At 40.5% G+C, this 26905-nt stretch overlaps 1 protein-coding gene and 1 non-coding gene across 24 annotated transcripts in view; one reads left to right on the top strand and one right to left on the bottom strand.

Moving 5' to 3' along the window:
- Nucleotides 1–26905, bottom strand: part of AKAP13 (A-kinase anchoring protein 13) — a 360797-nt gene that overhangs the window by 82152 nt on the left and 251740 nt on the right. For 13 of the 23 annotated variants that reach the window (XM_055362877.2, XM_063698802.1, XM_055362878.2 and 10 more), the window contains exons 10-14: nucleotides 21043–21179; nucleotides 10872–11242; nucleotides 8061–8114; nucleotides 4201–4266; nucleotides 1904–2096 (exon numbers count right to left, since the gene is read on the bottom strand). In XM_055362877.2, the coding sequence (XP_055218852.2) occupies nucleotides 1904–2096; nucleotides 4201–4266; nucleotides 8061–8114; nucleotides 10872–11242; nucleotides 21043–21179 (821 nt within the window). The remainder of the gene's footprint in view (nucleotides 1–1903; nucleotides 2097–4200; nucleotides 4267–8060; nucleotides 8115–10871; nucleotides 11243–21042; nucleotides 21180–26905) is intronic. The other 10 variants (XM_055362891.2, XM_063698806.1, XM_055362894.2 and 7 more) reach the window with 3 other exon arrangements.
- LOC115930849 (U6 spliceosomal RNA) lies at nucleotides 15366–15475 on the top strand. Its single transcript, XR_004067448.1, has one exon. It is a non-coding gene; the product is annotated as a U6 spliceosomal RNA (small nuclear RNA).

The following is a 26905-nucleotide window of genomic DNA, read 5'->3' as shown; positions in this document are numbered from 1 at the left end:
GAAGGATCACTTGAACTGGGGAAGTCGAAGCTGCAGTGACCTGTGATGGCACCACTGCACTCCAGTCTGGGCGACAGAGTGAGACCCCGGCTCTAAATAAGTAAATAAATAAATAAAATTTTAAAAAGAGAAGGCAGGGAGCATAGATGCTCTCTTAAGAATTCTGGTAGGCATCAGAGTGAACAGGTGACCTACAGAATGGCAGAAAATTTTTGCAATCTACCCCTCTGACAAAGGGCTAATATCCAGAATCTACAAAGAACTTAAACAAATTTACAAGAAAAAAAAAAACTCCATCAAAAAGTGGTCAAAGGATAGGAACAGACACTTCTCAAAAGAAGACATTTATGCAGCCAACAGACACATGAAAAAATGCTCATCATCACTGGCCATCAGAGAAATGCAAATCAAAACCACAATGAGATACCATCTCACACCAGTTAGAATGGTGATCATTAAAAAGTCAGGAAACAACAGATGCTGCAGAGGATATGGAGAGACAGGAACGCTTTTACACTGTTGGCGGGACTGTAAACTAGTTCAACCATTGTGGAAGACAGTGTGGCGATTCCTCAAGGATCTAGAACTAGAAGTACCATTTGACCCAACGATCCCATTACTGGGTATATACCCAAAGGATTATAAATCATGGTACTATAAAGACACATGCACATGTATGTTTATTACGGCATTGTTAACAATAGCAAAGACTTGGAACCAACCCAAATGTCCATGATAGACTGGATTAAGAAAATGTGGCACATATACACCATGGAATACTATGTAGCCATAAAAAAGGATGAGTTCATGTCCTTTGCAGGGAGATGGATGAAGCTGGAAACCATCATTCTGAGTAAACTATAGCCAAGGACAGAAAACCAAACACCGCATGTTCTCACTCATAGGTGGGAAACTGAACAATGAGAACACTTGGACACGAGGCGGGGAACATCACACACCGGGGCCTGTTGTGTGGTAGGGGGCTGGGGGAGGGATAGCGTTAGGAGAAATACCTAATGTAAATGACGAGTTAATGGGTGCAGCAAACCAACATGGCACATGTATACCTATGTAACAAACATGCACGTTGTGCACATGTACCCTAGAACTTAAAGTGTAAAAATAATAATTTTTTTAAAAAAAGAATTCTGGTAGGGATGGGAAGGAGAGAGAATCAACTGACATTTCCTGGAAGGTGTAGTAAGAAAGTTTTGTTTTTAATTTTTTTCCTACAAAGGAGAAACTTGGGATATGTTTTAGAGAATTGGGAAAATTAATAACGATATGTAGCATATTTCAAGATTCAGTTTACTATTGAGAGGGTAAAAGACAGTCTCAGATAAGAAGGAAAAACTCAATTTAATATCCTGGATCCTTTCCTAATTTTAAAAAGTGTGCCTTGATGGAATATTTAAATCTATGCAGATTAACGTAGTCTTTTTCTTTTTTCTTTTTGGAGACAGAGTCTTGCTCTGTCACCCAGGCTGGAGTGCAGTGGTGCAGTCACGGCTCAATGCAGCCTTAAACTCCTGGTCTCAAGTAATCCTCCTACCTCAGCCTCCGGAGTAGCTGGGACTACAAGCACAAGCCACCATGCCCAGCTAATTTTTAAATTTTTTGTAGAGATGGTGGGTCTTGCTATGTTGCCCAGGCTGGTCTTGAACTCCTGGGCTCAATTGATCCTCCTGCCTCAACCTCCCAAAGCACTGGGATTATAGGCATGAGCCACCATGCCTGGCCCTTTTTAATTAAGTGCTAAACACTTGGTTTAGTGCTAGATTAAGTATATCATATAATGGGTAAGTAATCATAGCTACTAGCCTTATACTACCAGAAGCCTTGCCTTCTATGTTCATATTTTGTGAAATACATTTTTTCCAAATTAGACATATTTAAGACTTACCTGCTGATCAAACATCCTATGTTCTCTCTGGCCCAACTCCAGATCCTCTTCTGAAAGTGACACCAAAGAGTCAACCCGTTCCTCACCACTGAATGGGTGTCTGAGCTCTTCGGCATTTGCAGAGCTTACTTCTAGAGATGAGGATGGCTTGTTTCCGACACCAGCTCCTCCTGTCAAGCCTTCTAGACTGAAACTGAACATAGGGCACAAAAGTTAATTCATTCTATTTCTGGGTCTCAAAAACAAAGGAGGACACAAAATCCCTTTGGGTGTATCTCCCTTGTTTGTGTATTATTTCTAGGTCAGCTAGCAAAACTGTCTAAAAGGGCATGGCACAAAGAATACCACCTACCTTTCCCCCACAGATCTTGGAATACTGAGAAAGAATACTGCACATAGATTTTCTTACCGCATTAAATTTATCCAAATGTTGAACCACCTAAGATCACTTCTCAGATTTTTTTCTATACACTATATGGACAGACCATAGTTATCTGATATTTTATATATGTGTTTTTTCCTTGATCTAATTAATCTTTGTGAATCTAACTCTACTAATGCCAAGTAATTAAATGTCACAGAGAAAATATGAGCTTAAGTAACTTTCAGATGGCAAACTGGGTAACTTGCCCTTATGTCCATTAAGTGGACCTTTATAATTTTACGTTCAAGTTGACCTTTATAATTTTACAGGTATGCTTTCACCCCAGAAAACCCAAGTGTTACTCATGAGTGTTACCATCTATGCACACCTGGCCAAACAACTGCTGACAGGCTTCTCGAGAATTGTTAGCTGCAACAGGCACATATAACACCTTAATGAACAAACGCTGAAAAGCAACCTGGTCTAAGAGTAGAAAGAGTTGTAATTTTTTGCCTGGATATTGGTAAAGGGAACAAAGGCAATCAGGATTTGGCATTTTAAAGAGGATTCCTCCAAGAAAGATTCTGTGGTTTGCAGAATGAAAAGCATTTTCAGTAAGCAGAAGGCTACAGAGACAGGTTAGTGATTTAACCTCCTTGGGCTGCTAACTAGAATAATTCACATCTGTTACAACTGCAGCGGAAACTTCTTTAAAATAACCAAGATCTCGAAACATAGCTGTAGCTGACCATGTTCTCTGCTAACAATGAGCTGGAATTCAATCTGAAGGTATACTGAAGCTACTTAGTTACCTGCACTCAAGGAAAACTGTACAGAAAATTGCTCCAATTAAGTTCATACCTACCAGTCCAGGACTTGTATTTGCTTTTTTTAAATTATTTATTTATTTTGGTTTTGTAAATAACTTAACGAACTGAAGCCATATAACTCTATTTTCTCTAGTAGGTAAATTAAACAATGGATATGTTTTTCTTCAATATAATAGAAATCATGACTAACTACAAGTAAATGACTCTGTAAACCTCATTTTCTTTCTTTTCCTTTTTTTTTTTTTTTGAGACAGAGCCTCCCTCTGTTGCCCAGGCTGGAGTGCAGTGGCATCATCTTGGCTCACTGCTACCTCCATCTCCTGGGTTCAAGTGGTTCTCCTGCCTTAGCCTCCCAGGTAGCTGGGATTACAGGCACCTGCTACCGTGTCTGGCTATTTTTTGTATTTTTAGTAGAGATGGGGTTTCACCACGTTTTTCAGGCTGGTCTCCAATGCCTGACCTCAGGTGATCCGCCCACCACAGCCTCCCAAAGTACTGGGATTACAGGTGTGAGCCACCATGCCTGGCCTGTAAAACTCACTTTCAATACGAGGGATAAGAAGAGGGGCTAAGTGAAGAAGAAATTACTTGAAAAGCCTAAGAAAACCGGATCTATGCTTACTGCAAAACTTAATTCTGAAAATGTTTTAGTAATTAAATCTGGCTGTTCAGTTGAGAGAAGAATATGAAACAATGAGGAGTCTCTGAATTTGGAATCTACACAGAATGGTGGATTTAGAAGCATAATAGAAATCAGTGCATCTTATTAGCTGCCTTGGTTCTTTGATTGTTTTCTTCGGGTTCCAAGAATTTTTAGGATCTGAAAATCAAGACAGACCAAAACAGAGAGAGATAAATCTGTGCAGAAAACATCAAATCTATGGCCATTTGAGACATACAGGATGCATCACCCGACTCTTAGGCTGCATCCCTTCAGTTGAGTTAGTGACACCCATAGCAAAGGCAATGAAATGCTGTGCTCACAGACAAAGCAGGCTGCCCATATGCATCCCAGCCACACAGAAGCCAGCTCCAAGCCAAAAGCCCTGATGGCGTATTTTATGGTTCCCCATTTGGTGGCTGGACACATAACAATATCATACCTTCTGTAATTAAAGTCAGCACTCAGGCCAGCAGAGTACTGCACACCAGAGGGGCACCAGCTCATACTGGGGATGACATCAAAGACAGAAACAGAAATGCAGGGAGAAAAGAGGAAACAGGAATGGGGTTATTAGGTTTAAAAATGAAGGGCATAGTTAGAGACAGACAGATTTATTCGATCAACAAAAAATTTAGGAACGTAACATTGACAATTTTTAAAAAGGCTATAATAAAAAATCATAGAAACTTAAAAATGTTTTCTTCTTGTCTAGACAGCATTGTGGAAAAAGACTGTGGGTTCTTTACAGTATCACCAGTTCAACCTGAAACCCAAAAATTCCTTCTAGTGAACTGTGGCAACTACCTATGGCTTGCTCTTCAGACATGAGAGGTATTTCAAACTCCACCATTGGGTACAATCTCTCAGTACATCCCATACTCCCACATCACCCTTACCATAGTATCTCTAATCCTAGACTTTTTAAAAGAGACAGTGACAAACTGTGCTCTGGTGGGCTCATGGAGTCATCGGTTTTTTTTTTTTTCATGTGTTTCCATTACGGATCCAACCAAACCAGATGATTAATAGATTCTGCATGATAAGATACTTAGTCAACACTGGCATCCATCTTCAAACCCTACTCACTAGGCTGTTACGTTAAAGATAAAGCATATAACACTGATTATATATTTGCTTATATTTTAATGATAATGAAAACTCCCCCCCAAGATGGAGTTTCACTCTTGTTGCCCAGGCTAGACAGTAATGGTGCAATCCTGGCTCACCGCAACCTCTGTCTCCCAGGTTCAAGTGATTCTCCTGCCTCAGCCTCCCGAGCAGCTGGGATTACAGGTGTGCACCACCACACCCAGCTAATTTTGTATTTTTTTTAGTAGAGATGGGCTTTCACCATGTTGGTCAGGCTGGTCTCAAACTCCTGACCTCAAGTGATCCACCCGCCTCAGCCTCCCAAAGTGCTGGGATTATAGGCTTGAGCCACCACACCTGGCTGATAATAAAAATTTAAAAAAAAGGAATTCTATGGCACTGAGTTAGAAATGTATCTTTTTAATTTCAAGTTTGTTTCCATTTTTCCTGCAAGATAAAAAAAATCCATCTGATCATCTACTTCCTTGAATATCCCAGTAGGGGTGTCCATTATCAAGTAGCAGGGACAGAAAATCTGGGGTTGGAAATGCTAAGTAAACACCACTAGCTAAAACAATAATCAATTCAAAATATTGTGTGTTCTATCAAGGAAACTGCATGGAAACGTTGGGATTTTTATTAACAAAAGCTATCATTTAAAAAATACCCTGCTACCTGGGCCATAAAGTTCTAGGTGATGTGCTTTTGTTTTCTGAGAAGAGATAAAAGCAGAGCTTGTGGACAATAAAAACACTCGGCTCAATAAAACCACTCGGCTCCCTCCAGAATCTTGCAGATGGGAAGGCCTGGCACCATAAACACCTATATTGGACACATCTAATAACTTTGTTTTGTTGTCAAGTGGGGTTTTTGGCTGGATAAAGGAGACAAGGAAAATGGGTGGGAGGATGTAAGAGCTACCCCTATGACTCTTTTAAAAAATCTTTACCATATCATTTAAAACTAAATAGTATAAAACATTTTAAATCAGATTAAATTAGTGGTATAAAGTTTACAAGTGCAGAAGCAGAAAGTAAAAATACAGTGGAGACACTTCACTGGTCTGATAAGTGGGATGAGACTGACATAATTTGCTTGTGTGAGGAGAAGATATATATTTTACAAACACAGATAAGACTCAGAAGTCCATTCTCTGACATTATTAACTTAAATTTTAAATCGCCAGTTAATAAATAGGCATATTTTTACCTAAATATCCAACTTCTTTTTTAGAAACAGAATGTGGCAAATCAGTAACTGAACATACACTGCCAAACCATCATTCTTAAAAATAATCTCCTTCTACAGATTTAAATGTTCCTTTACTTCCAGGATATGACAATGATGTGGAAGACTGTGCGGAGATTTAACACGAAGAGAGTGAAAAACAACAGGGAGACAGGAAGACAGACATAAAAGCTTTTTTTTTTTTTTTTTTTTTTGAGACTTAGACTCACTCTGTCACCCAGGCTGGAGTGCAGTGGCACAATCTCAGCCCACTGTAACCTCTGCCTCCCAGGTTCAAGCAATTCTCCTGCCTCAGCCTCCTGAATAGCTGGGATTACAGGTGCATGCCACCACACCTAGCTAATTTTTGTGTTTTTAGTAGAGATGGGGTTTCACCATGTTTCCCAGGCAGGTCTCAAATTCCCGGGCTCAAGCAATCCATCTGGCTCAGCCTCCCAAAGTGCTGGGATTACAGGCGTGAGCCACCGTGCTCGGCCAAGATATAACAGCTTTTCTAAGGTACCAGGAAGGAAGCTGCAGATGGTCTACAACGTCTGCCCTTTCTGGTAACAGAAAACTCCTTTCATAATTAAGAGTATTTTGGAAAGCATCGTCATTTCCTCAATTCCTCAATTAGTAGGGATAATATTTAGTAGTTCTTTGGCTTTGAGATTTGGAAAGTTCTAGATTAAAAAACAACAAATGTCCCTCCTCCTGCCTTATAATACCTGTTGTAATGTTTCAATTTTACAAAATTTTAAATTATACATTACGTTCTTCCTACAAAAATAAGTTTCACTAGGGATGAAACTGGCTGGAGTTGTTGATGACACTCCATGTATACACTAACTCGGACTGCATCCAGCAATCTGTCGTCTCCCACCTTGTCATCAAGTGCATGTTTTTAATAAGCTCATATTGAAGAGCTTTAATAAAGACCCAGACAAACGTATCTCCAAAGAACCTTCTACTGAAAAACTTATTTAGTAGAGATGGGGTTAAAACTTATTTAACAACTTATTTTCTGGGAGAACAATTTCATAGGAATCACGATTATCTGAAATTCATGAGAATATCTGAATTTCAGCTCGATTTCTTGCCTAAAATCTGGAATTAAAGAAAGCATCCACTTGAAAAAGACAAAGTAGGAAAGATCACTATTTGCCCACTTGCCAACAAACAGGTTCAGCTAATAGTTAAAAATACTTCTTTACAAATGCCTCCTAACATGAGAAACTAACAGTAGGATAACCCTAATTTTTGGATTTCTAAATATTTTTCTAAACAATGGAAGGTCACTAATGACTTCTAAAGAAAATCCAATGGAAAATTTGAAGCAAATTAGCAATCTGACTAGAAATTACTTCTCAGCTTATAAATCGTTTATTTTTAGCTTCAAAATATTACCTGACAAATACTAATTAAGGAATTCAAAGGCCAAGGAATGAACTTATGCCTCTGACTTGCTTTAAGAAATGACTACATCCACAATGGAATGGAAAATGCCAGGTGGCCTAGTAATTAAGTCTTTCATTACATTATTAAACAATGTGTTGACAATACTTTAGAGCCTGTGCACAAGCACACACACATCCCTGGTTTTTCTTTTGTGGAAAAGAAAAAAAAAGTACTCCCCAGGGTCCATTAAATAGGCACGACATAGACAATTCTTCGAACTCTCCTAGAGAAAGCTAGGTGAGGCCCTATTATCACAGTCATCTGAACAACAATAAGCACAAGATTTTAAAAAATCAAAAATAATTTTTAAAAAAGATAAAATAGCATAAAACTTCAAATTAAAGAAACTATTTCATATAAAATGGACACTAGCAATTAATAAGTACCTATATTTTATTTGCCTGAATTAGATGGGACATTACTTAAAAGTAGATGATCCAATCATGGATTAAGCAGAACGAGATGCTTGTTAGTATATGCTCAGAGATGACATGGTTAGTCCATCAAAGTTAATGAACTCTGTACCTTCTCCTATGAATGGGAGGTCTCCTGACAACATCCCCAAGAACTCGCATTGAACTGAAAATGAATGGTGAAGAGGTCAGTGTTGCACATGAAACAAAATGGGATACAAATGCATGAAACATACAGACACCACACTGGGGAGAGAGACACTGCTCAAAGAGAAATGGCACAAGCAAGAGAATGAAGGAATGTGGAATGAGAAAAACATCAGGACCAAAAGGGCCTGACAATTTCTGTGGAGGGCTACTTTGCTCCTCCCCTTGCTCCAAGGAGTTAATCAGATGGCAAAAGTTATAAAGTTTATTAAATTATTAAAGAATCAGAAAAAAATTACTACTCAAAGCTTTAAAGGGGTTTTTCTTAACACTTTAAAATTCAGGTTATACTACATGCAGGTAATACCATAACAATTAGCCAAACTAATTAAAACCTCACTCTCATTCCATTATCTTCAGAGGTATTAGGACAGTGGTCCTAGGTAAGCCCTAGCAGTAAATTCAAACAGGAGATCCCATGACATTATGCAGGATGAAAAGAAGTAGAGTTCTAGTCTCAGTTCAGTCTAGAACTGAACTGAGATCACCATGTAATTTTGGGCAAATCATTTATTCTGAGCTTCAATTTCCTCATCTGAGCTACATGACAGACACAGTCACATGTAGCTCTAAAATCAAAGTTGTGACAAAGGAACCCATAGTGGATTATAAAGAAAAGGGGATTGTATAGAAAATAAACCCTCATTCCTTGATGCTGTTATCATTTAAGGTAAGACTGTCCTGCCAAAAAAGTTACATTTGCTTCAAGCTCTGGCTGTAGGGATCATTCACCATGCTCTTACATTTTCTGTTGCTCTGAATGCTTAAAAAAAAAAAAAAAAAAAGAGTACACCACGAGCAAAACTGGGAAATTACTTTTTATAAAATCTAGGGTCTCAAACGTATATAAAAACAAGCTAGCAGAAAAAGCATGCTGCTTATTTTTAAGGTTAGCACCCTACATGCCACCATAGAATAATATGGAATTATAGAAACGGCATTTGACTAAGAGACCAGAGACCTTGCATAAATGATGCAAACTACCTGCACCAGTCTTCTCATCTGCAAACATGGGGATAATACCACTTGACTCATGGAAAGGACTGAAAAATTATATCAGAAATGTGTTATAAAGACAGTCTGAAAAGATTAGCAAATTAGGAAAGTGTTAAGAAGGTATTACTGTGAGCTCCATGGAGGCAGGGACTTTGTCTTGTTTACCTATCTCCAGAACCTAGAGCAGAGTCTGGCACATAGTGAATGTTCAATATATGTTGGCTGAATAAATAAGTGAATGAATGTGATTAGACAGCCATAATATTATCAGGAGGTTGAGAAATTTGAGCAAATAATTGCTATAGCTGAGCTGTTTACATCAATTATTATTATTACTATTATTATTATTATTTTGAGACAGGGTCTCACTGTTGCCCAGACTGGAGTGCAGTGGTATGATCATGGCTCACTGCAGCCTCGAACTTCTGGGCTGAAGCAATCCTCCCATCTCATCCTCTCGAGTAGCTGGGACCACAGGCATGTACTACCATGCGCAGCTGTTTTCTTTTTTGTAGAGATGGGGTCTCCTATGTTGCATAGGCTGGTCTCAAACTCCTGGGCTCATGAGATTACATCAATTGTTTTAAAACAACTGTCAGCCTCATCCCTTATCTGTTTTACTTATTAGCAAAGTAGCTTTGAAATAAGCACACTCTTGTAAATATAGTAGGCACTACCATACTCATTCTTTAAAGCTAAAACCATCTGCTTACATTTGTCTAGCCAGCCAGCAGTCAGAAGTCAAATTCAGGCCAGGCGCGCTGGCTCACGCCTGTGATCCCAGCACTTTGGGAGGCCGAGGCGGGTGGATCACAAGGTCAGGAGATCGAGACCATCCTGGCTAACACAGTGAAACCCTGTCTCTACTAAAAATACAAAAAAAATTAGCCAGGCGTGGTGGCGGGCGCCTGTAGTCCCAGCTACTCAGGAGGCTGAGGCAGGAGAATGGAGTGAACCCGGGAGGCAGAGCTTACAGGGAGCCGAGATTGCGCCGCTGCACTCCAGCCTGGGCGACAGAGCGAGACTCCATCTCAGGGGAAAAAAAAAAAAAAAAAAGAAGTCAAATTCGACATATCTTCATATAGCCTGCTTCCAAACTGAAGGACTGATACTGGGTCACACTTAATACAAGTTCCCACATGGGAAAATCCCAACAATTTAATGGTATGTAATGAATGTAAAATGAATGTAATGAGTCTTATATCCTCTTGAGGGTTAAACAATGATAATTTAGACTTTATCAAAATTTTCTGTATTAGAAACAGATGGTTTTAATTCTCAGAAAATACTCTGAAAGACTTTGATGTGTTAAGACTGTAAGACTTCATGTTTGTTTCTTAATTCAAAGTTGACATGAAACTACTGCCTCCAATATTTTCTCATTTGTAAGTTTCATTAATGTGGTAAGAATAAATGTTCCCATTTACTAAACACTCATTATATGACAATCACATTTCATTGTATTATTAAAAATAATAATGAAGGTATTTTACAGATGAGAATATTAAAGCTTAGAGGGGTCAGGTGACTTGCCCAAGGTCATCTACATAGTAAATTATGGAGCTGGGGTCTGAACACAGATTTTCCTGATTCCAAAGCCTATATTCTTTCTTCTATACTATGGGGTCTCCTAAATTCTTTTACCAACAGTAATACAAATCAGAAGCTTCTCAAAAGCAAGCAGACACTGAGACACTAAACAAACCGCCTCCCATCTCACCTCCGGTGGTTCATTTCTGCATCGCTGGCTGCATTTTTCCCAGGCCCCCAGCTGTGCCTCCGGAAGGGGGAAAGAGAGCGCATGGAGCTCCTTAGGACAGAGCAGTTTGCAGGCACTTCAGTGATACTGTCCATCTCCTCCTCCTCCACGTCGCCTGGGTCAGCAGGCTCACTCTCACTTTCTCGACCCTCAGCTCCCATCCCATGGCTGTAGAATCCATCAAGGCTTTGCTGATCTCTTGACCTGTTTGGCTTTAAAATCTGGGAGAGAGACACATCACTGCCATGAGAAGAATGTCGGTCCAGTGAAGCCGTGTCATCGGTGGATGAACTGGATCCGGTGATATCACAGGCCAACTGCTCTTCCTCTGGCTGTAATGGAGAGAAAGCACATATGGTTGAAGCCAGCAGGGCCAATCAGATAGCCTCAGTTATTCCAGATCAAGCCAATGGCTTCTCAGTGGATTCCAGGCAGGTAAGATCATAATGGGCCTCAGAGACTTGTTTTTTTAATAGGATGATCACAATTGGATTCAAATCCCCCCTGGACTCTAGAAGAGAAACAGTCTAGATCTATCCTCTTTTTTTTGTTTGTTTTTGAGACAGTCTCACTCTGTCGCCCAGGCTGGAGTACAGTGGCTCCATCTTAGCTCACCACAACCTCCGCCTCCTGGGTTCAAGAGATTATCCTGCCTCAGCCTCCCAAGTAGCTGGGATTACAGGCATGCACCACCACACCTGGCTAATTTTTGTATTTTTAGTACAGACAGGGTTTCAGCATGCTGGCCAGGCTGGTCTCTAACTCCTGACTTCAAATGATCCACCCACCTCAGCCTCCCAAAATGCTGGGATTACAGGCGTGAGCCACTGCGCCTGGCCTAAGTCTATCCTCTTTTTATCCTCTTACTAGAGGTATTACACTAGAAGTACATCATTTTTTCTTTCTTTTCTTTTTTTTCCAATTTGAGACAGGGTCTCACTCTGTCACCCAGGCTAGGGTGCAGTGGTGAAATTATGGCTCACTGCAGCCTTGACCTCCTGGGCTCAAGTGATCCTCCCACCTCAGCCTCCTGAGTGGCTGGAACTACAAGCATGTGCCAGCATGCTGAGCTAATTTTTTGTGTGTATTTCTTTTAGACACAGGGTTTCACCATGTTGCCCAGGATGGTCTTCAACTCCTGGGATTCTCTTGCCTTGGCTTCCCAAAGTGCTGGGATTACAGGTTTGAGCCACCGTGACCAGCCCATTTTTTTCTTCAAGAGGAAAAATATCAAATTTATGTTAGTTCTTTTAGTCAATATCACCAACTGCAATGAAGGGAATCCATTTGTCTCTGGGTTTTTTGTATACGAAAACAAAATTTATCATGTGTTAGGTTTAATTATTTTTTATAAGCTTTAACTGAAAACAAAACAGTCTGCTTGGCTACAATAATAATATGCTGAAATTAATATTCCAAAAGGAAGTCTGTGGTTGTTTTTAGTGGCCTTCTGAAAAACGTGGAATAGCTTATGACCCCACCTAAAGTTTGCCACAAATGCATAAGTACCTGTTACAAATATCTAAATGGAAGAAAGCTATACATTTTTCTCATTTCACTGAGAACTGGCTGAGTATTATGAGGCCAAATCATACATTAAATAATCAGTCCTGGCAATGAGGTCTTTGATAAAGTGATGATGCTCTTTCCTGGCTAACCTCTAGTGCCTAACAGGTTCTGTTTAACTCTGTTCTAGTAGCCTGACATTTTCTACTTGTTGAAACATACCAGTGGCTGGGCGCAGTGGCTCACGCCTGTAATCCCAGCTACTGGGGAGGCTGAGGCAGGAAAATCTCTTGAACCTGAGAGGGAGCGAGGGAGGGAGATACCAGAACACAGAATTTGATGGGTGAGGGAAAGATGAGCTTCATGGTACCCAAAAGGCCAAAAGAAGTGTCTAAGAGATGCTTGATCATACTCTTAAGATGTGGACACTGTCTTAATAGCTATTTTGCACTCTTATGGGATGGGGGCAGGGAACAGGGAAGGGCATTTTGTAATTCTTTTTCCCTTTTTCACAATATTTTCCAAATTAGTCTACTCAATGTTTTTTTTTTTTTTTTTTTTTTTTTTTTTTTTTTGAGACGGAGTCTTGCTTTGTCGCCCAGGCTGGAGTGCAGTGGCGCGATCTCGGCTCACTGCAAGCTCCACCTCCCGGGTTCACGCCATTCTCCTGCCTCAGCCTCCCGAGTAGCTGGGACTACAGGCGCCCACTACCACGCCTGGCTAATTTTTTGTATTTTTAGTAGAGACGGGGTTTCACCGTGTTAGCCAGGATGGTCTCGATCTCCTGACCTCGTGATCCGCCCGCCTCGGCCTCCCAAAGTGCTGGGATTACAGGCGTGAGCCACCGCGCCCGGCCTACTCAATGTTTTAATTAAGGGTAAAAAAAAATTATGGTTCTTCAAGAAAGAGAAAAAAATTATGAAAATCTTTCAGCTTTGGAATAGAAAACAAGCTCTATATCTCTATACTATAAGGAGACTCTTTTTAAAGGTTTGATGTAATAGTTCAAAACCACACTACCTTCTAAAAGCACCCTTTCTACCTTTTGGGCTTGATCTCATAAGCTAATAAGAAGGCTTTCTTTTTCCAGTTCTGTGGAATCCAGTTTCCTAGATTGTTTTTTAAGTAATGTATGGGAATGAGAGAAAAGATGCATGGGGATCACTGGACAGGTCAAACTGAGGTCCAGATTTTCCAACGGACGCAGGCATGAGCAGCAGAATCAAGATTTGAACCCAGGCCGATTTCAACTCAAATTGCCCTATTCTGGTATCTCAATCATCTTTTTAAAACCCTGTAAGAACAAGATATCAAAGTCAGTATCAGAAAAGTCCCTTCACTGGGTCACTCTGTAAAATAAAACTATGGTTCACCAAGTAAATTCTAAATTGTGGTAGGTATTATTTTAAAATGAAATAACTGACTATGCTTTCTGAGTGAGGGACTCACTCAGAATAGGACCCTTTCCTAAAGGGGTCCTATTCACGGGGCAACTTTCCATGGACAAGGACAATGTAAATGGTCTCGTGAATATCTCGGCTTTCTCACTGTACTGGGTTGAATAGTGTCCTCCTCGGATACAGGTCCTTCTCAGAACGTGACCTTATTTGGAAAGAGGGTCTTTGCAGATGTAATTAGTTAAGATGAGGTTATACTGGAGTAGGGTGGATCCAAAATGTCCCCAGATCCCAACACGAATGGTGTCCCTGCAAGAGGAGAAGAGACACAAAAAGACACACAGGAGAGAATACCACGTGAAGACAGAGGAGAGATTGGAGTGCAGTGTCTACAACCCAAGGAACACCAAGGACTGTGAACAAGCACCAGAGACTAGAAGAGAGGCCATTTTCTCTCAGAGCCTAGAGAAGGAAAGCAGCCCCACTGACACAGTGATTAGGATCTCCAGCCTCCAGAACTGGGACCAAGTAAGTTCCTGTTGTTTTCAGCCACCCAGCTTCCAGTAATTTGTTACAGCAGCCCTAGGAAGCTAATATACTCACGCTTAGCTGCCTAAATGTCTAATTCTCAAAATAATACCAAGGGACAAACAGAATGAACACCAATAAAGCAAAATGTATAACAAGCCTGTTCTAAAACACACAAAAAAGGCTTCAAGGCAAACAAAAATTTTGAGTTAAAGTTTCCATTTATTAATTTACCACATAGCCTTCTTACAAGTTAGCTCTTCTCAGTTTGGAAACAACTCACAGACAGTTATATAGGTGCTTCTTCACTCTGGCATCCAATCTTGGAAGGATTTTGCCTTGAAAAAAAGGCCTGCTATCTCTCTGGCACTTTACGAATCTGAAGTTTATAAAACAACCATCTACCCTTTTGAGAGTCATTAAAATAAGGTGGGAAAATCTTTGGTGGCCTGTTTATACACATTTTAAAAACAAAGAGATCTGTCTAGAATATATTCTCAACACAAAGCCTTTCTTCCTAATATGTGCTTTTAACTCTGATCTCACTGAAACTACATGATTTCTACAGTCTTGCATATCTGGTAAGAATAAAGTTCACACAGAATAATATTCTTATACTCATTATTTTTACTGCAGTATGCAGCTCTTACTATGAATTGGTGGTTATTACTTGAAAAAGGAAAACAAAACATCACTGGTGAAAATGTAAAATGGTACAACAGCTTGGGAAAAGGTCCGTTTCTTAGCAAACTAAACCTATACCTACCATATAATCTAACAATTTGAATCCTAGGTATTTCTCAAGAGAAATGATATTATTTAGATTCCATTTATACGAAGTTCTGAAACAGAAAACTAATCTGTGGTGGGAAAACAATTAAGACAGCTGTTGCCTTGAGAGGGTGTGAATGGAGACTGACTGAGAAGAGACATGAGGCAACTCCAAAGTGATGCTTACAGTCTGTACCCTGCTGCAGGCTGTGTACAAAGGTGAATGAAGGCTTCTATCAAAAGTCACTGATGGGTGCTCACTTCAGTAGCACATACACTAAAATTGGAACAATGCACAGACTGATTAGCATGGCCTCTGTGCAAGGATGATGCACACATTCGTGAAGCAGTCATTAAATTTTTTTTAAAAAAGTCACTGACTGGTACCCTCAAGATTGTACATTTCACTGTATGTAAACCTTACCGAAAAACCCAACCAACCTATAAACAAATACTGAATTCTAAGTGTTCAGAGGTGAAGTATATTGATATTTGTAACTTACCTCAAAGAATTCAGGCAAACTGGGTGGACAGAAGGATGGACAGATATATAGTTACATAATAGAGCAAATACAATTAAAAGTTAATTGTAGGATCTAAGTAGTGGGTATATGGGTGTTCACTGTACAATTCTCCAAATTTTCTATATGCCTCAATATAATCTTAATAAAATGTTGGGAAAAATGCTTGATTGGCTTTCTTAGCCAGAGTTACATTATACAGGTATGGATACATAAGTGTATACAGAGGTATAAACATTATAAACATAAAATTACAAAACTGCTGCATACTTTATATCTTATTACTATACTTGAAGAAATCATGCTTAATACTGCCAAAATACTAGTCCTTTAATCTCCATTTATTCCCAAACATTTATTATTATTATTTGTAATGATACACAAGGCACTCTACTATGTGCCTTGGAAAATAATGGCTCACATTTTAAACACCTAACACATGCCAACCATTTAATCCATTTATGTTCAATATTTTAAGAAAAGTACCTGATTACAAGCATTACCACTGGTTCACAGTTTTAAATTTTTAATAATTTCAGCACTTGCGCACAGGCAATTGCAGTTTTTTTTTTGTTTTTTTTTTTGTTTTTTTGAGATGGAGTCTCACTCTGTTGCCCAGGCTGGAGTATGGTGGCACAATCTCAGCTCACTGCAACCTCCACCTCCCAGGTTTGAATGATTCTCCTGCCTCAGCCTCCTGAGTAGCTGGGATTACAGGCACCTGCCACCACGCCCAGCTAATTTTTGTATTTTTAGTAGAGATGGGGTTTCACCATGTTGGCCAGGCTGGTCTCAAACTCCTGACCTCCAGTGATCCGCCTGCCTCGGCCTCTCAAAGGCATGAGCCACCACACCCAGCCGCAATTGTCGTTTTCTTAATTAGGATTCTGTAAATACATTTACTTTTATTTATTTTTAAGACAGCATCTCCCTCTGTTGCCCAGGCTGGAGTGCAGTTGCACAATCACAGCTCATTGCAGCCTTGAACTTCAAGGCTCAAGTGATCCTCTCGCCTCTGCCTCCCAAGTAGTTGGGACTACAGACGTGTGCCACCATGCCTGGCTAATTTTTAAATTTTTTAGTGGAGACAGGTTCTCACTATGTTGCCCAGGCTGGTGTCAATCTCCTGGACTCAAGCAGTCCTCCCACTTCAGCCTCCCGATGTGTTGGGATTACAAGTGTGAACCAGCATGCCTGGCTTACATTTATTTTTATCTCGAAAAGGTTTATTTTTTTTTTTTAAGTAATTTTTTGGCTTGGGGATCAAGGACCTGAGAAAAACTACAACACATGAAAGAAGGATGTTCCCTTTAGGTTTTGTATCTTACATAAGTCATTCTGATTTTTTTAAATCAATTGTAGATACATCTGCTAACCTGGGTAAAAAAAAAAATAACATGGAAGGACCTTGATTAACCTCTCTTTGGGAAGACAGGCAGCAACTATTAATATTTCCTGTAGACTTTAATTATCCTTTTGGATAGTAGAGTGGCCTAGATCATGTATATTTTATAATCATACTTTCTCTCTTAGCTAGTGCCAAAAAGAATCCTAGGATTTCTTTTCACTTTAAAAATAAAATCTAAATTTTATGCTATTGATTAAAGACCTTAGGAACCCACACATATTCATGAGAATAAACGTGAAGCTCATAACACTCACTAAAGAGTCATTTACCAGGAGGCATACTGAATGGAAAGACAGGGTTAAGGTGAAAAGGTCACGACAAACATTACGGGCTGTTAAAGACCTCTGTGAGGCCAGAGACACAAATGGCTGCAGGAAGTGACCTCATGTACCACTCATGGTTCACAGAAAAAGATGTTGCAATGTCTCGCCTACAGATTATTTTTTAGAGATGGAGAAGAGGGTTAGAACCTGGGAACAAACTGCAAGACATTCTGATATTTTGCATAGCACACTCTGGGGGTGACCACTGAGGAAGACTTTTAAGGAAGCAGCTGATGGCCTATCTGCCAGTGCCACGCTTTTATTTAATCACTGGCTATTAGAGCAGGTTTGGGGAGGTTGAGAGTAAAATAAAAAATGAACAGATTTTAGAGTCAGGCCTAGATGCAAACCTCAAGTTGGCTGCTCACCCACTAAGTAATTCTGGATACATTTCTTTACCTATCAGTGCCTCTATTTCCTCAAGAGCATAAAACCACCTACTTGTCAGGGTTGCTGGGCAGACAAATTGAGATAAAATATTTTAAAAATTTAGTTCAGTACCTACTGTACAGTAAGTATCCTGTCAATATTAGTCTCTCTCCTTTTTGTAAGTCAGCCCTTGGTTTTATTAATGCTAGAGCAAACATTTATTGCAAAGCCTCTCCTCGTCACAGACTACTTTGGTAGAGCAAAAACACTGAGAAAAATCCTCCCCATCTCTTCTCAGGCCATGTAGACATTCTCAAGCATGCCTGAGGAGGTGAAAGTGAAGCTACCATTTCTGGTTTTCCCTAAGCAGTCTAGTATAAAATGTAGGTGTTATTTATTTACTTATTTATTTTTGAGACAGGGTCTTGCTCTGTCGCCCAGGCTGGAGTGCAGTGGTGCCATCACGGCTCACTGCAGCCTTAACCTCCTACACTTAAGTGATCCTCCCACCTCAGCCTCCTGAATAGCTGGGACCACAGGTGCGCACCACCATATCCGGCTAATTTTTGTATTTTTTGTAGAGACAAGGTCCCATTATATTGGCCCAGGCTGATCTCAAACTCCTTGACTCAAGTGATCCTCCTGCCTTAGCCTCCCAAAATGCTAAGATCCACCATGCCTGGCCTCCTTCAACTTTTAAAAATTATATGTCTAATATTCTTGAAAAAAAAAAAATCTTCCAAATCTAGCACAGGCCATTTATATGAGCAATTTTGTAAATGGTTCTGGGAAAATAAGATGGCAAAATATAGAAAATTCTAATTCTCCTTAGCTAGGAAAACCATTCAATTAAGTGACCAGAAGTAACTCTGAGTCTGCAGAGATGGTAACATCCAGGCACAAGCTGTCATGCACCTAGGAGGTTGCAAGCAAGTATTTCTTAACAAAGACACTTCAATTTTTAAAAAACTTTTTACATTAAAATTTTCAAACATATATAAATGTTTAACAAATCTCTGTATATCCATGACCTAGTTTCAATGATTATCAATGATCCCATTTTAAAGCTGGAACTTAGAGATACTATCTAATCTGTTTATCTCAGTATGTTTTTAGCGACACATATCTTCAGAATGGTATTCCCCTTGCGGGGAACAGAATTCCTTACAATTAAAACCTCGAAAGTCACAGTGGAAATTACCTAAATTCTGATATTATTAAAAAAAAAAATAACATAACATAAAACTACTGATTTCTCTTTTCCTAAGTAAAGAGAAAGGCAGATCTTCTAAATGTGGAGTTTTTTTTTGTTTTGTTTTGTTTTTCTTTTTTTTTGAGACGGAGTCTCGCTCTGTCGCCCAGACTGGAGTGCAGTGGCGCAATCTCAGCTCACTGCAAGCTCCGCCTCTCGGGTTCACGCCATTCTCCTGCCTCAGCCTCCCGAGTAGCTGGGACTACAGGTGCCCGCCACCACTATTTTTAGTAGAGATGGGGTTTCACCGTGTTAGCCAGGATGGTCTCGATCTCCTGACCTCGTGATCAGCCCGCCTCAGCCTCCCAAAGTACTAGGATTACAGGCGTGAGCCACTGCGCCCGGCCCTAAATGTGGAGTTTTTACTTCATAGAATTTTTTATCAAGTCACTATGAGTGACAATGATAGAAATCCTTAAGTTTGCATCATATTAAATAAGTCTTTCCAAAGACCTTGGGAAGACAATGAGTTCAAAAAAAAAAAAAAAAGTCAGGGAAGGCCAAAAATGAAAGGAAGGCACACAGGGTACATTCACAGAGGCACTGATATGCTCCTGATTCCCAAATCTTTAGGTCTCTTTTCTTGTAACTTCTATTTTATTTTATTTTTACTTTTGAGATGGAGTTTCACTCCTGTTGCCCAGGCTGGAGTGCAGTGGTGTGATCTCAGCTCACTTCAGCCTTGACCTCCTGGGTTCAAGCAATTCTCCTGCTTCAGCCTCCAGAGTAGCTGAGGTTACAGGCACGCGCCACCATGCCCAGCTAATTTTTTTGTATTTTTGGTAGAGACGGGTTTTCACCATTTCCAGGCTGGTCTCGAACTCCTGACCTCAGGTGATCTACCCGCCTTGGCCTCCCAAAGTGCTGGGATTACATGCATGAGCCACCACACCCGGCCTATTCTTGTAACTTCTACACAGCATCATTCACCATCTTGGACAACCTAATCACCCACTAACACAACTGCTCTCACCACTTCTCTGAGCTCATTATAAAACTAGAAGGAACCGTGTTGGTAGATGCAACAGTGTTTCTGCCTCTTCACCTCCTTGCCATTAAGAAAACCACTTGTGGCATATAATTGAGTAGCATTTGCCATCTCTGCTGTGGGGAAAGCCCTCTATTCTTCTCAGGGGAGCAAAACAGAACTTGCTGCCACTAGAAACAAACACAAGCAAAAGAAAGCAAACTACCCCCATTCCCCACCTCCCTTAGGCAGCCTCCAATCATATGCAAATGTGAGCTGATTCATGTGGAAGGGCTTCATCGCAGAGATCTAGAAAGTTCCAATTAGACAGGCTAGATGAGGACGAGTGATATGACCACACTCAGCAGGAAGCTTCAGGCCTAAACACATTAACCAGAAATGACTCTACAGCTGGTTTATAAATATGACATCATATAGTCTGAGCTGCGGTCCTTGCTGCCCACTGAGAAGTGTTCACTGTCATCTGACTTAATTAATTCTAAAGGAACTTCCATTTCTTGACTCCCAAGTGAGCTTCAAAATCTGTATTTAACTGGCCACAATGTCACATTAAATAACTTTGGCCAATGCTTTTTTCTTTCCCTTTTTTTTGTTTTTGGAGACAGAGTCTCGCTCTGCTGCCCAGGCTAGAGTTCAGTGGCGCGAACTTGACTCACTGCAACCTCCACTTGCTGGGTTCAAGTGAGCACGTCCAGCTAATTTTTATATTTTTAGTAGAGATGGGGTTTCACCATGTTGGCCAGGCTGGTCTCGAACTCCTGACCTCAAGGGGTCCACCCACCTCAGCCTCCCAAAGTGTTGGGATTACAGGCGTGAGCCACCATGCCCAGCCCAGTGCCTTTTTCTAAACCCTGGTAATCTGGCGCTTCCTTCTCCAAAGAACATTTACACGCCTCTCAGAGTGAGTGAGGCCCTACAAGGCTAGCTGGATCACAACTTACTAGCAGGAGTTACGTATTTAGGGAAACAGGAGAGCACACGGGGGGAAAAAGTTGGAAAAGAGTTTGGGAAGCCCAAATAGGAACACAAAAGCCGTGGGACAAAAATGAAAGGAAGGTCCACACAGTACCTTTGGGAAGATGATGCTGTCCATGTCATCACTGGGTGAGTGAAAGAGGTCAGAATCACTCCCAGATTCTCTTTTAAGTACACCTTGCTTTGAGGTACACTCTCTGCCCAGTCCAACATCCATGAAGTTCTCACATTCTGAAAAAGACAATTTATTCACCAATATTGAAAAAAAAAAAACCAAAAAAAACAAAAAACAAAAAGAACCACTTCCTTTTCACCCCAGCAACCAGTCTTTTAAATCTCTCTCTCACTCTTTTCTCTTCCTTCCCTCCTTGTTTATTTCTTTTTTTCAAAATTAAGAAGCTATAAAAGGACACAGTCAAATTAGTAGCTCTGCTACTCCAATTCTAGGTTGAAATAGCTCCTACAGGACAATCATGCGTCTGCCATGTTTATATTAGGTACAGAAAGATAAAAGGATGATTTAGAAGCATATTCTACTTCTATTTAGATACCTGAATGGTAATGCTTTCCTCATGGTAGTGAGGGAATTTTTTTTCTTTTGTCTTCAAAATCCAAAGTCTTTTACTAGCAACTATGTGATGGGGTTTGTTTTAAACTTACAGGTTCTACTGAGTAATAACAGAAATATAATTTAACTTTTCTTACCATAAATAGCTCTTAAATTGGGGGCATAATATGCCAAAGTGGAAAAATTTATCATTTAGAATGTTTTCGGTTCAATAACTAGAACAGGGACCCTGGCAAGCCAGAGGGAGGGGTCTGTGACAGAAATACTACCTTCGTACATCGAGGAAGCCTAAAAACTTAGTAGCTTGAAATAAGCAAGGTATTCTCTCTTATTAACTTTGCTTTTCTGTTTTGTGTTGTTTGAGACAAGTTCTCGTTCTGTTGCTCAGGCTGTATTACGGTGACATGATCTCAGCTCACTTCAACCTCCACCTCCTGGGCTCAAGCAATCCTCACACCTTAGCCTCCCAAGTAGCTGAGATTACAGGCACACGCCACCAAGTCCAGTTTATTTTTTGTAAAGATGGGGTTTTGGCATGTTGCCCAGGCTATTAACTTTGTAAACAAAAGTGACATGTGACTGGGTACCAACACGGTTAAAGAGATTTGTGGATGGTGAAACCAAGAACCCAAGTCCATTACTGAGTGGATATGAGCTTCCTTCAAGAAGTTTTTGCAACTTCCGCCTCCTGGGTTCAAGCGATTCTCCTGCTTCAGCCTCTTGAGTAGCTGGGACTACAGGCACGTGCTACCATGCCTGGCTAATTTTTTTTTTTTTTTTTGTATTTTTAGTAGAGATGAGGTTTCACCGTGTTAGCCAGGATGGTCTCCATCTCCTGACCATGTGATCCGCCTGCCTCAGCCTCCCAAAGTGCTGGGATTACAGGTGTGAGCCACTGGGCCCGGCCCTAAGAAGTTTTAAGGATAAAAGTCATGGCCGGGCATGGTGGCTCAAGCCTGTAATCCCAGCACTTTGGGAGGCTGAGGCAGGCGGATCACCTGCGGCCAGAGTTCGAGAACAGCCTGGCCAACATGGTGAAACCCCGTCTCTACTAAAAATACAAAAAATTAGCCAGGCATGGTGGCAGGTGCCTGTAATCCCAGCTACTTGGGAGGCAGAGGCAGAAGAATCGCTTGAACCCAGGAAGCGGAGACTGCAGTGAGCCAAGATCACGCCATTGCACTCCAGCCTAGGTGACAGAGAGCGACTTCATTTCCAAAAAAAAAAAAAAAAGATAAAAGTCATGCATCTCTGTTTTTGTAAGCAAGTTAATGTGTTATTTGGACAACCAGGTAGGCATGCTTTATCAAATTTGTAGGTAACACTAAATGATGAGGGACATGGCAGGAAACCTGGCTATCTAGAAGTTAAAGAGAACTCTACTTGGAGGTTTTGGGGGAAGCAAATTCAGAAGGAACTGACAGTACAAGGTGATGACAAAACCAAAGAAACACTAATAGTTTTAGTCTCTATTAGTCAACAGTACACTGGCATCCAAAACGGGGACAGTCCTGTCGCTATGTGCCATCCACACCACACCCTCGGGACTGTACTTGTTCCTAAATAACATCTAAAGTAGAACACTGATAGACAAAAATGTGTACGTAGTAATGGGGTCACGACAGTCAAACCGTCTGAGATACATACAGCTTGCCGAGGAGCTTGAAGAAAATGTGCCTACAGACTGTCACAGATTCCCTCTGTACTGTTCCAGGGGCAAAGACCAGTGAGTGTGAGCTACAGAGCTTCACTAAAACGGGGCTTCTTAGCAATAGGTTGGGTGGCCTATAAAGTAATGACTATCACTTTACCAGAAGGGTTTTGGAACAGAGAATGACTATGTCAAGATATTACAGAAAAGGTATCTGCACCGAGAGGGAAGTGACGGTTGGACTACATAACTTCCAATGTCTCCTTTGATTATTAGATTCTATGCTTGGATGGTAATTATGTTGTCTCTGTGTGTTGAAAGTGGGAAGAAATAGTTCTTCTAATTAACAGTTAAGTAATTAGTGATCATCACTAAATTATTTGCCCTGCTTAGAGCAAGGGTCAAGGTTACATTGCATTGCATTGGTATAGGTCATAAATCACTTGCCAATAAAATTACTTTTTCTACTAGTTAAACATCTGGCTAAATACTGGGGAGTATCCAAATAAAAAGAAATGTTTAGTGTTGGGGGGGAAGCAGTTTACTGTCTTGTAGCAGAAATGAACATATTAGAAGACAATTTCAACAAAGAATTACAAAAAAAAAAAAAAAATGCCATAGGAAGTGAGACAGGGCTCATGGATGAATCTGAAAATCTTTCATTTTAAAAAAAAATCACCTTAGTCTGTTTCAGTCTTGGTTCAAACTATTTTGGAGTGTGTTAGTTCAATGGGAACAGCCCTGCCTTTAACAGACTGGAAACTACGGGTATTCTGGAGGTTTTTTTTTTTTTCACGTTTCCTAGAGTACGTAGTAACCTAGGAGGAGCTGGTGGGTGTGATCTATTCCTTCTCCTTTCCCTGCTTGAAAAAATAAAAAAATGCCTTTCCATGGTTGAGGGAAAAATATGGGGGCTGGCCAAGAAAAGAAAGGGCTGTCACAGCAACTACGCTGAGCTGCTCGCTGTCCAGCTGGCCCTCTAACAGACCACGTCCAAATTCCAGACTGGAAAACAAACTAGCTCACGATATTCGAATGGAAAATTCATGGGGAAGATCCAGATTCAGCCCTGGGAGGAATACCTCACCCAGAAAATAAATTCAAGCCAGCACCACAAGGGATAACAAACCAAGTTTGGGACGAGAGTCTGCTCTGTGAGATAAAGCTGACTGTTGAGGAGGGAAAGAAGGAAAAGTACAGAAAGAAGGGCTAAGATGGAGAGAGAGGGACCGTAAACCATTATAACCCCCTAACGCCATGGGGCGGGGGGAGGTGGGGGAAATCCCTAAAGGCAGAGCTAATCCACACCCTGTGTCACATGAATTGGTAAGTTTTCAAAATTAATAAAATCTTTTCTTTCTTCCTATTTGTCCCCTTCCCACTGAATAAAGGGGAGCGGCATACCTAAGTGTAAACAAGAGTAAAGAGCTCTGGTTTTTGAGTTAAGACTGATCAGGCTTAAATCTAGGTCTGACTACTTAATAGAAGAAAAATTCCAGGCAAGAAGTAATTTCACCCCTCTCAGTTGCCATTTCCATAACAGTGACAAGAGATGATTAGTACTTCCCTAAAGGAGTCATAGTGACAGGAATAATTTATACATATAGTAACCAGAACTCTGGTTTCCAGCACATAGCAAGTGTGTGATATATGTGTCTAATGAAGTTAAGGCTTCATTAACCTTTAATGTATGATTCAGTAAGTATCCAGATGACAGTACCTTAAAGGTGGACACAGGTAGGGCCAGTCCCATTTTATGACTCATATGTAAATCTGTCTATAATTTTTGTGTACTGAGCTATTAGCTTTTCAGAAGCTAACAGAATACAAACTTTTTAAAAGGTGTTATCTAGTCATTTAGGTTTAAAACAACATATACGCCAACAAACTGTTGTTGGGGAAGGGCAGGAAAACACACTGCTGAAATCTGGTGGGCTCTGTTATGTCACACTAATCATAACTCTATCTTGTAATTTATCCATTATTGAAGAGTATACAAAGTGATTTTAAAAGACAGTATCTTGGCCAGGCGTGGTGGCTCATGCCTGTAATCCCTTTGTAAGCACTTTGGGAGGACGAGGGGGATGGATCACGAGGTCAGGAGATTGAGACCATCCTGGCTAATATGGTGAAACCCCGTCTCTACTAAAAATACAAAAAAATTAGCCGGGTGTGGTGGCGGGCGCCTGTAGTCCCAGCTACTCAGGAGGCTGAGGCAGAAGAATGGCGTGAACCTGGGAGGCGGAGCTTGCAGTGAGCCGAGATTGTGCCACTGCATTCCAGCCTGGGCGACAGAGCAAGACTCCGTTATTTATTTATTTATTTATTTGAGATGGAGTCTTGCTCCGTCGCCCAGGCTGGAGTGCAGTGGCATGATCTTGGCTCACTGCAACCTCCGCCTCTCAGGTTCAAGTGATTCTTCTGCCTCAGTCTCCCGAGTAGCTGGGACTACAGAGGCGTGCCACCACACCTGGCTAATTTTTGTATTTTTAGTAGAGATGGGAGTTTCACCATATTGGCCAGGCTGGTCTTGAACTCCTGATCTCGTGATCTGCCTGCCTCGGCCTCCCCATGTGTTGGGATTACAGGCGTGAGCCACCTCGCCCGGCCAAAAGACAATATCTTATTTGGTCTAATGCTATTGCTCTCTTGAGGAAGTGTGTATAAAGTAAAATACAGAAACCTGCAAAACAAAGTACCTGGGATTCACAAAAACACTATGCCTAAAATCAAAATCTCAGGTCTGAAGCTCAGTAGCATAATTCTGATCTGCAATTCTGTTAAATCGAGATTTTAAAATAATTACTCTAAAAAGACTAAATTGCTTATGCTTGGGGTTAGGGTGTACAGTAGGTCTACAGAATTCAAAATTGTGTCCTGGGGAAAATATCCAGGGGTTCAAAAATTATTTCTCTAAATACAGAAATTAAACTATGATGTGTGGAGATCTTTCCTTCCTATGAATATTCAAACTGTGAGCAACCTCATTTAACCTTTACTTGGCAGAAAGTCTCACTCTTGGGTGGTTTTAATTACACTTTTAGAAAAAGCCCCAAACAGTTTAAGGACCCAAAACACAGTAGTAAGTGGTACACGTTTAAGTAGAAGGTCCTAGGAGGCTACATGGGGGAAATGTCAGCTAAATCTGTGAACAGGGACAATCTTGTAAAACTTGGACCCTGAACACAACTATAGCGTAATATCCTTAACTACTCTCAAAAAATGAGACAAAAATAGAGAAAAACACTTTTCATATTTGTTTTCAATATTTCCTTTGTAGTAAAGTCAGAGAGTCGAGAATCAGTAGGAAACTGCTCTGGAGTTGGAGGATTCAAAACCATTTGTTTTTAAATTTAATACTACTGGAGGGTATCTACATGTAAACTATTTCTAAAAAGACCTGCAAATGAAGACTAGGTAATTTTTAAAGCTGGGCAGTAAAAATTGGGAAGGCAAACAGAGGCTTGCTGGGTAAAACAGACTAAAAAAACTCAGAATGCAAATTACTAGTATTCACTTAGCAGTCGTAGAACAGGCACAGGGATTACTCATCATGTCATCTGTACTACACCCTCAAAATGAGACAGGCTACTAACACTTTACAGATGGGAGGGAGACAACGGAGCACACAGACATTAGGGAACATACTTTACGTCACACAGAGTTAGAGGCTGGACCTGGTTTAAAAGTTGGGAATCCTAACTAATCACAAGCTATGTCCTGTGTCATTAACAAGCA

Source organism: Gorilla gorilla, chromosome 16 (assembly GCF_029281585.2).
Source record: "Gorilla gorilla gorilla isolate KB3781 chromosome 16, NHGRI_mGorGor1-v2.1_pri, whole genome shotgun sequence".
Taxonomy (NCBI): domain Eukaryota; kingdom Metazoa; phylum Chordata; class Mammalia; order Primates; family Hominidae; genus Gorilla; species Gorilla gorilla.
Note: the sequence above shows the minus strand (reverse complement) of the source record. Positions and strands in the feature narration are given on the sequence as shown.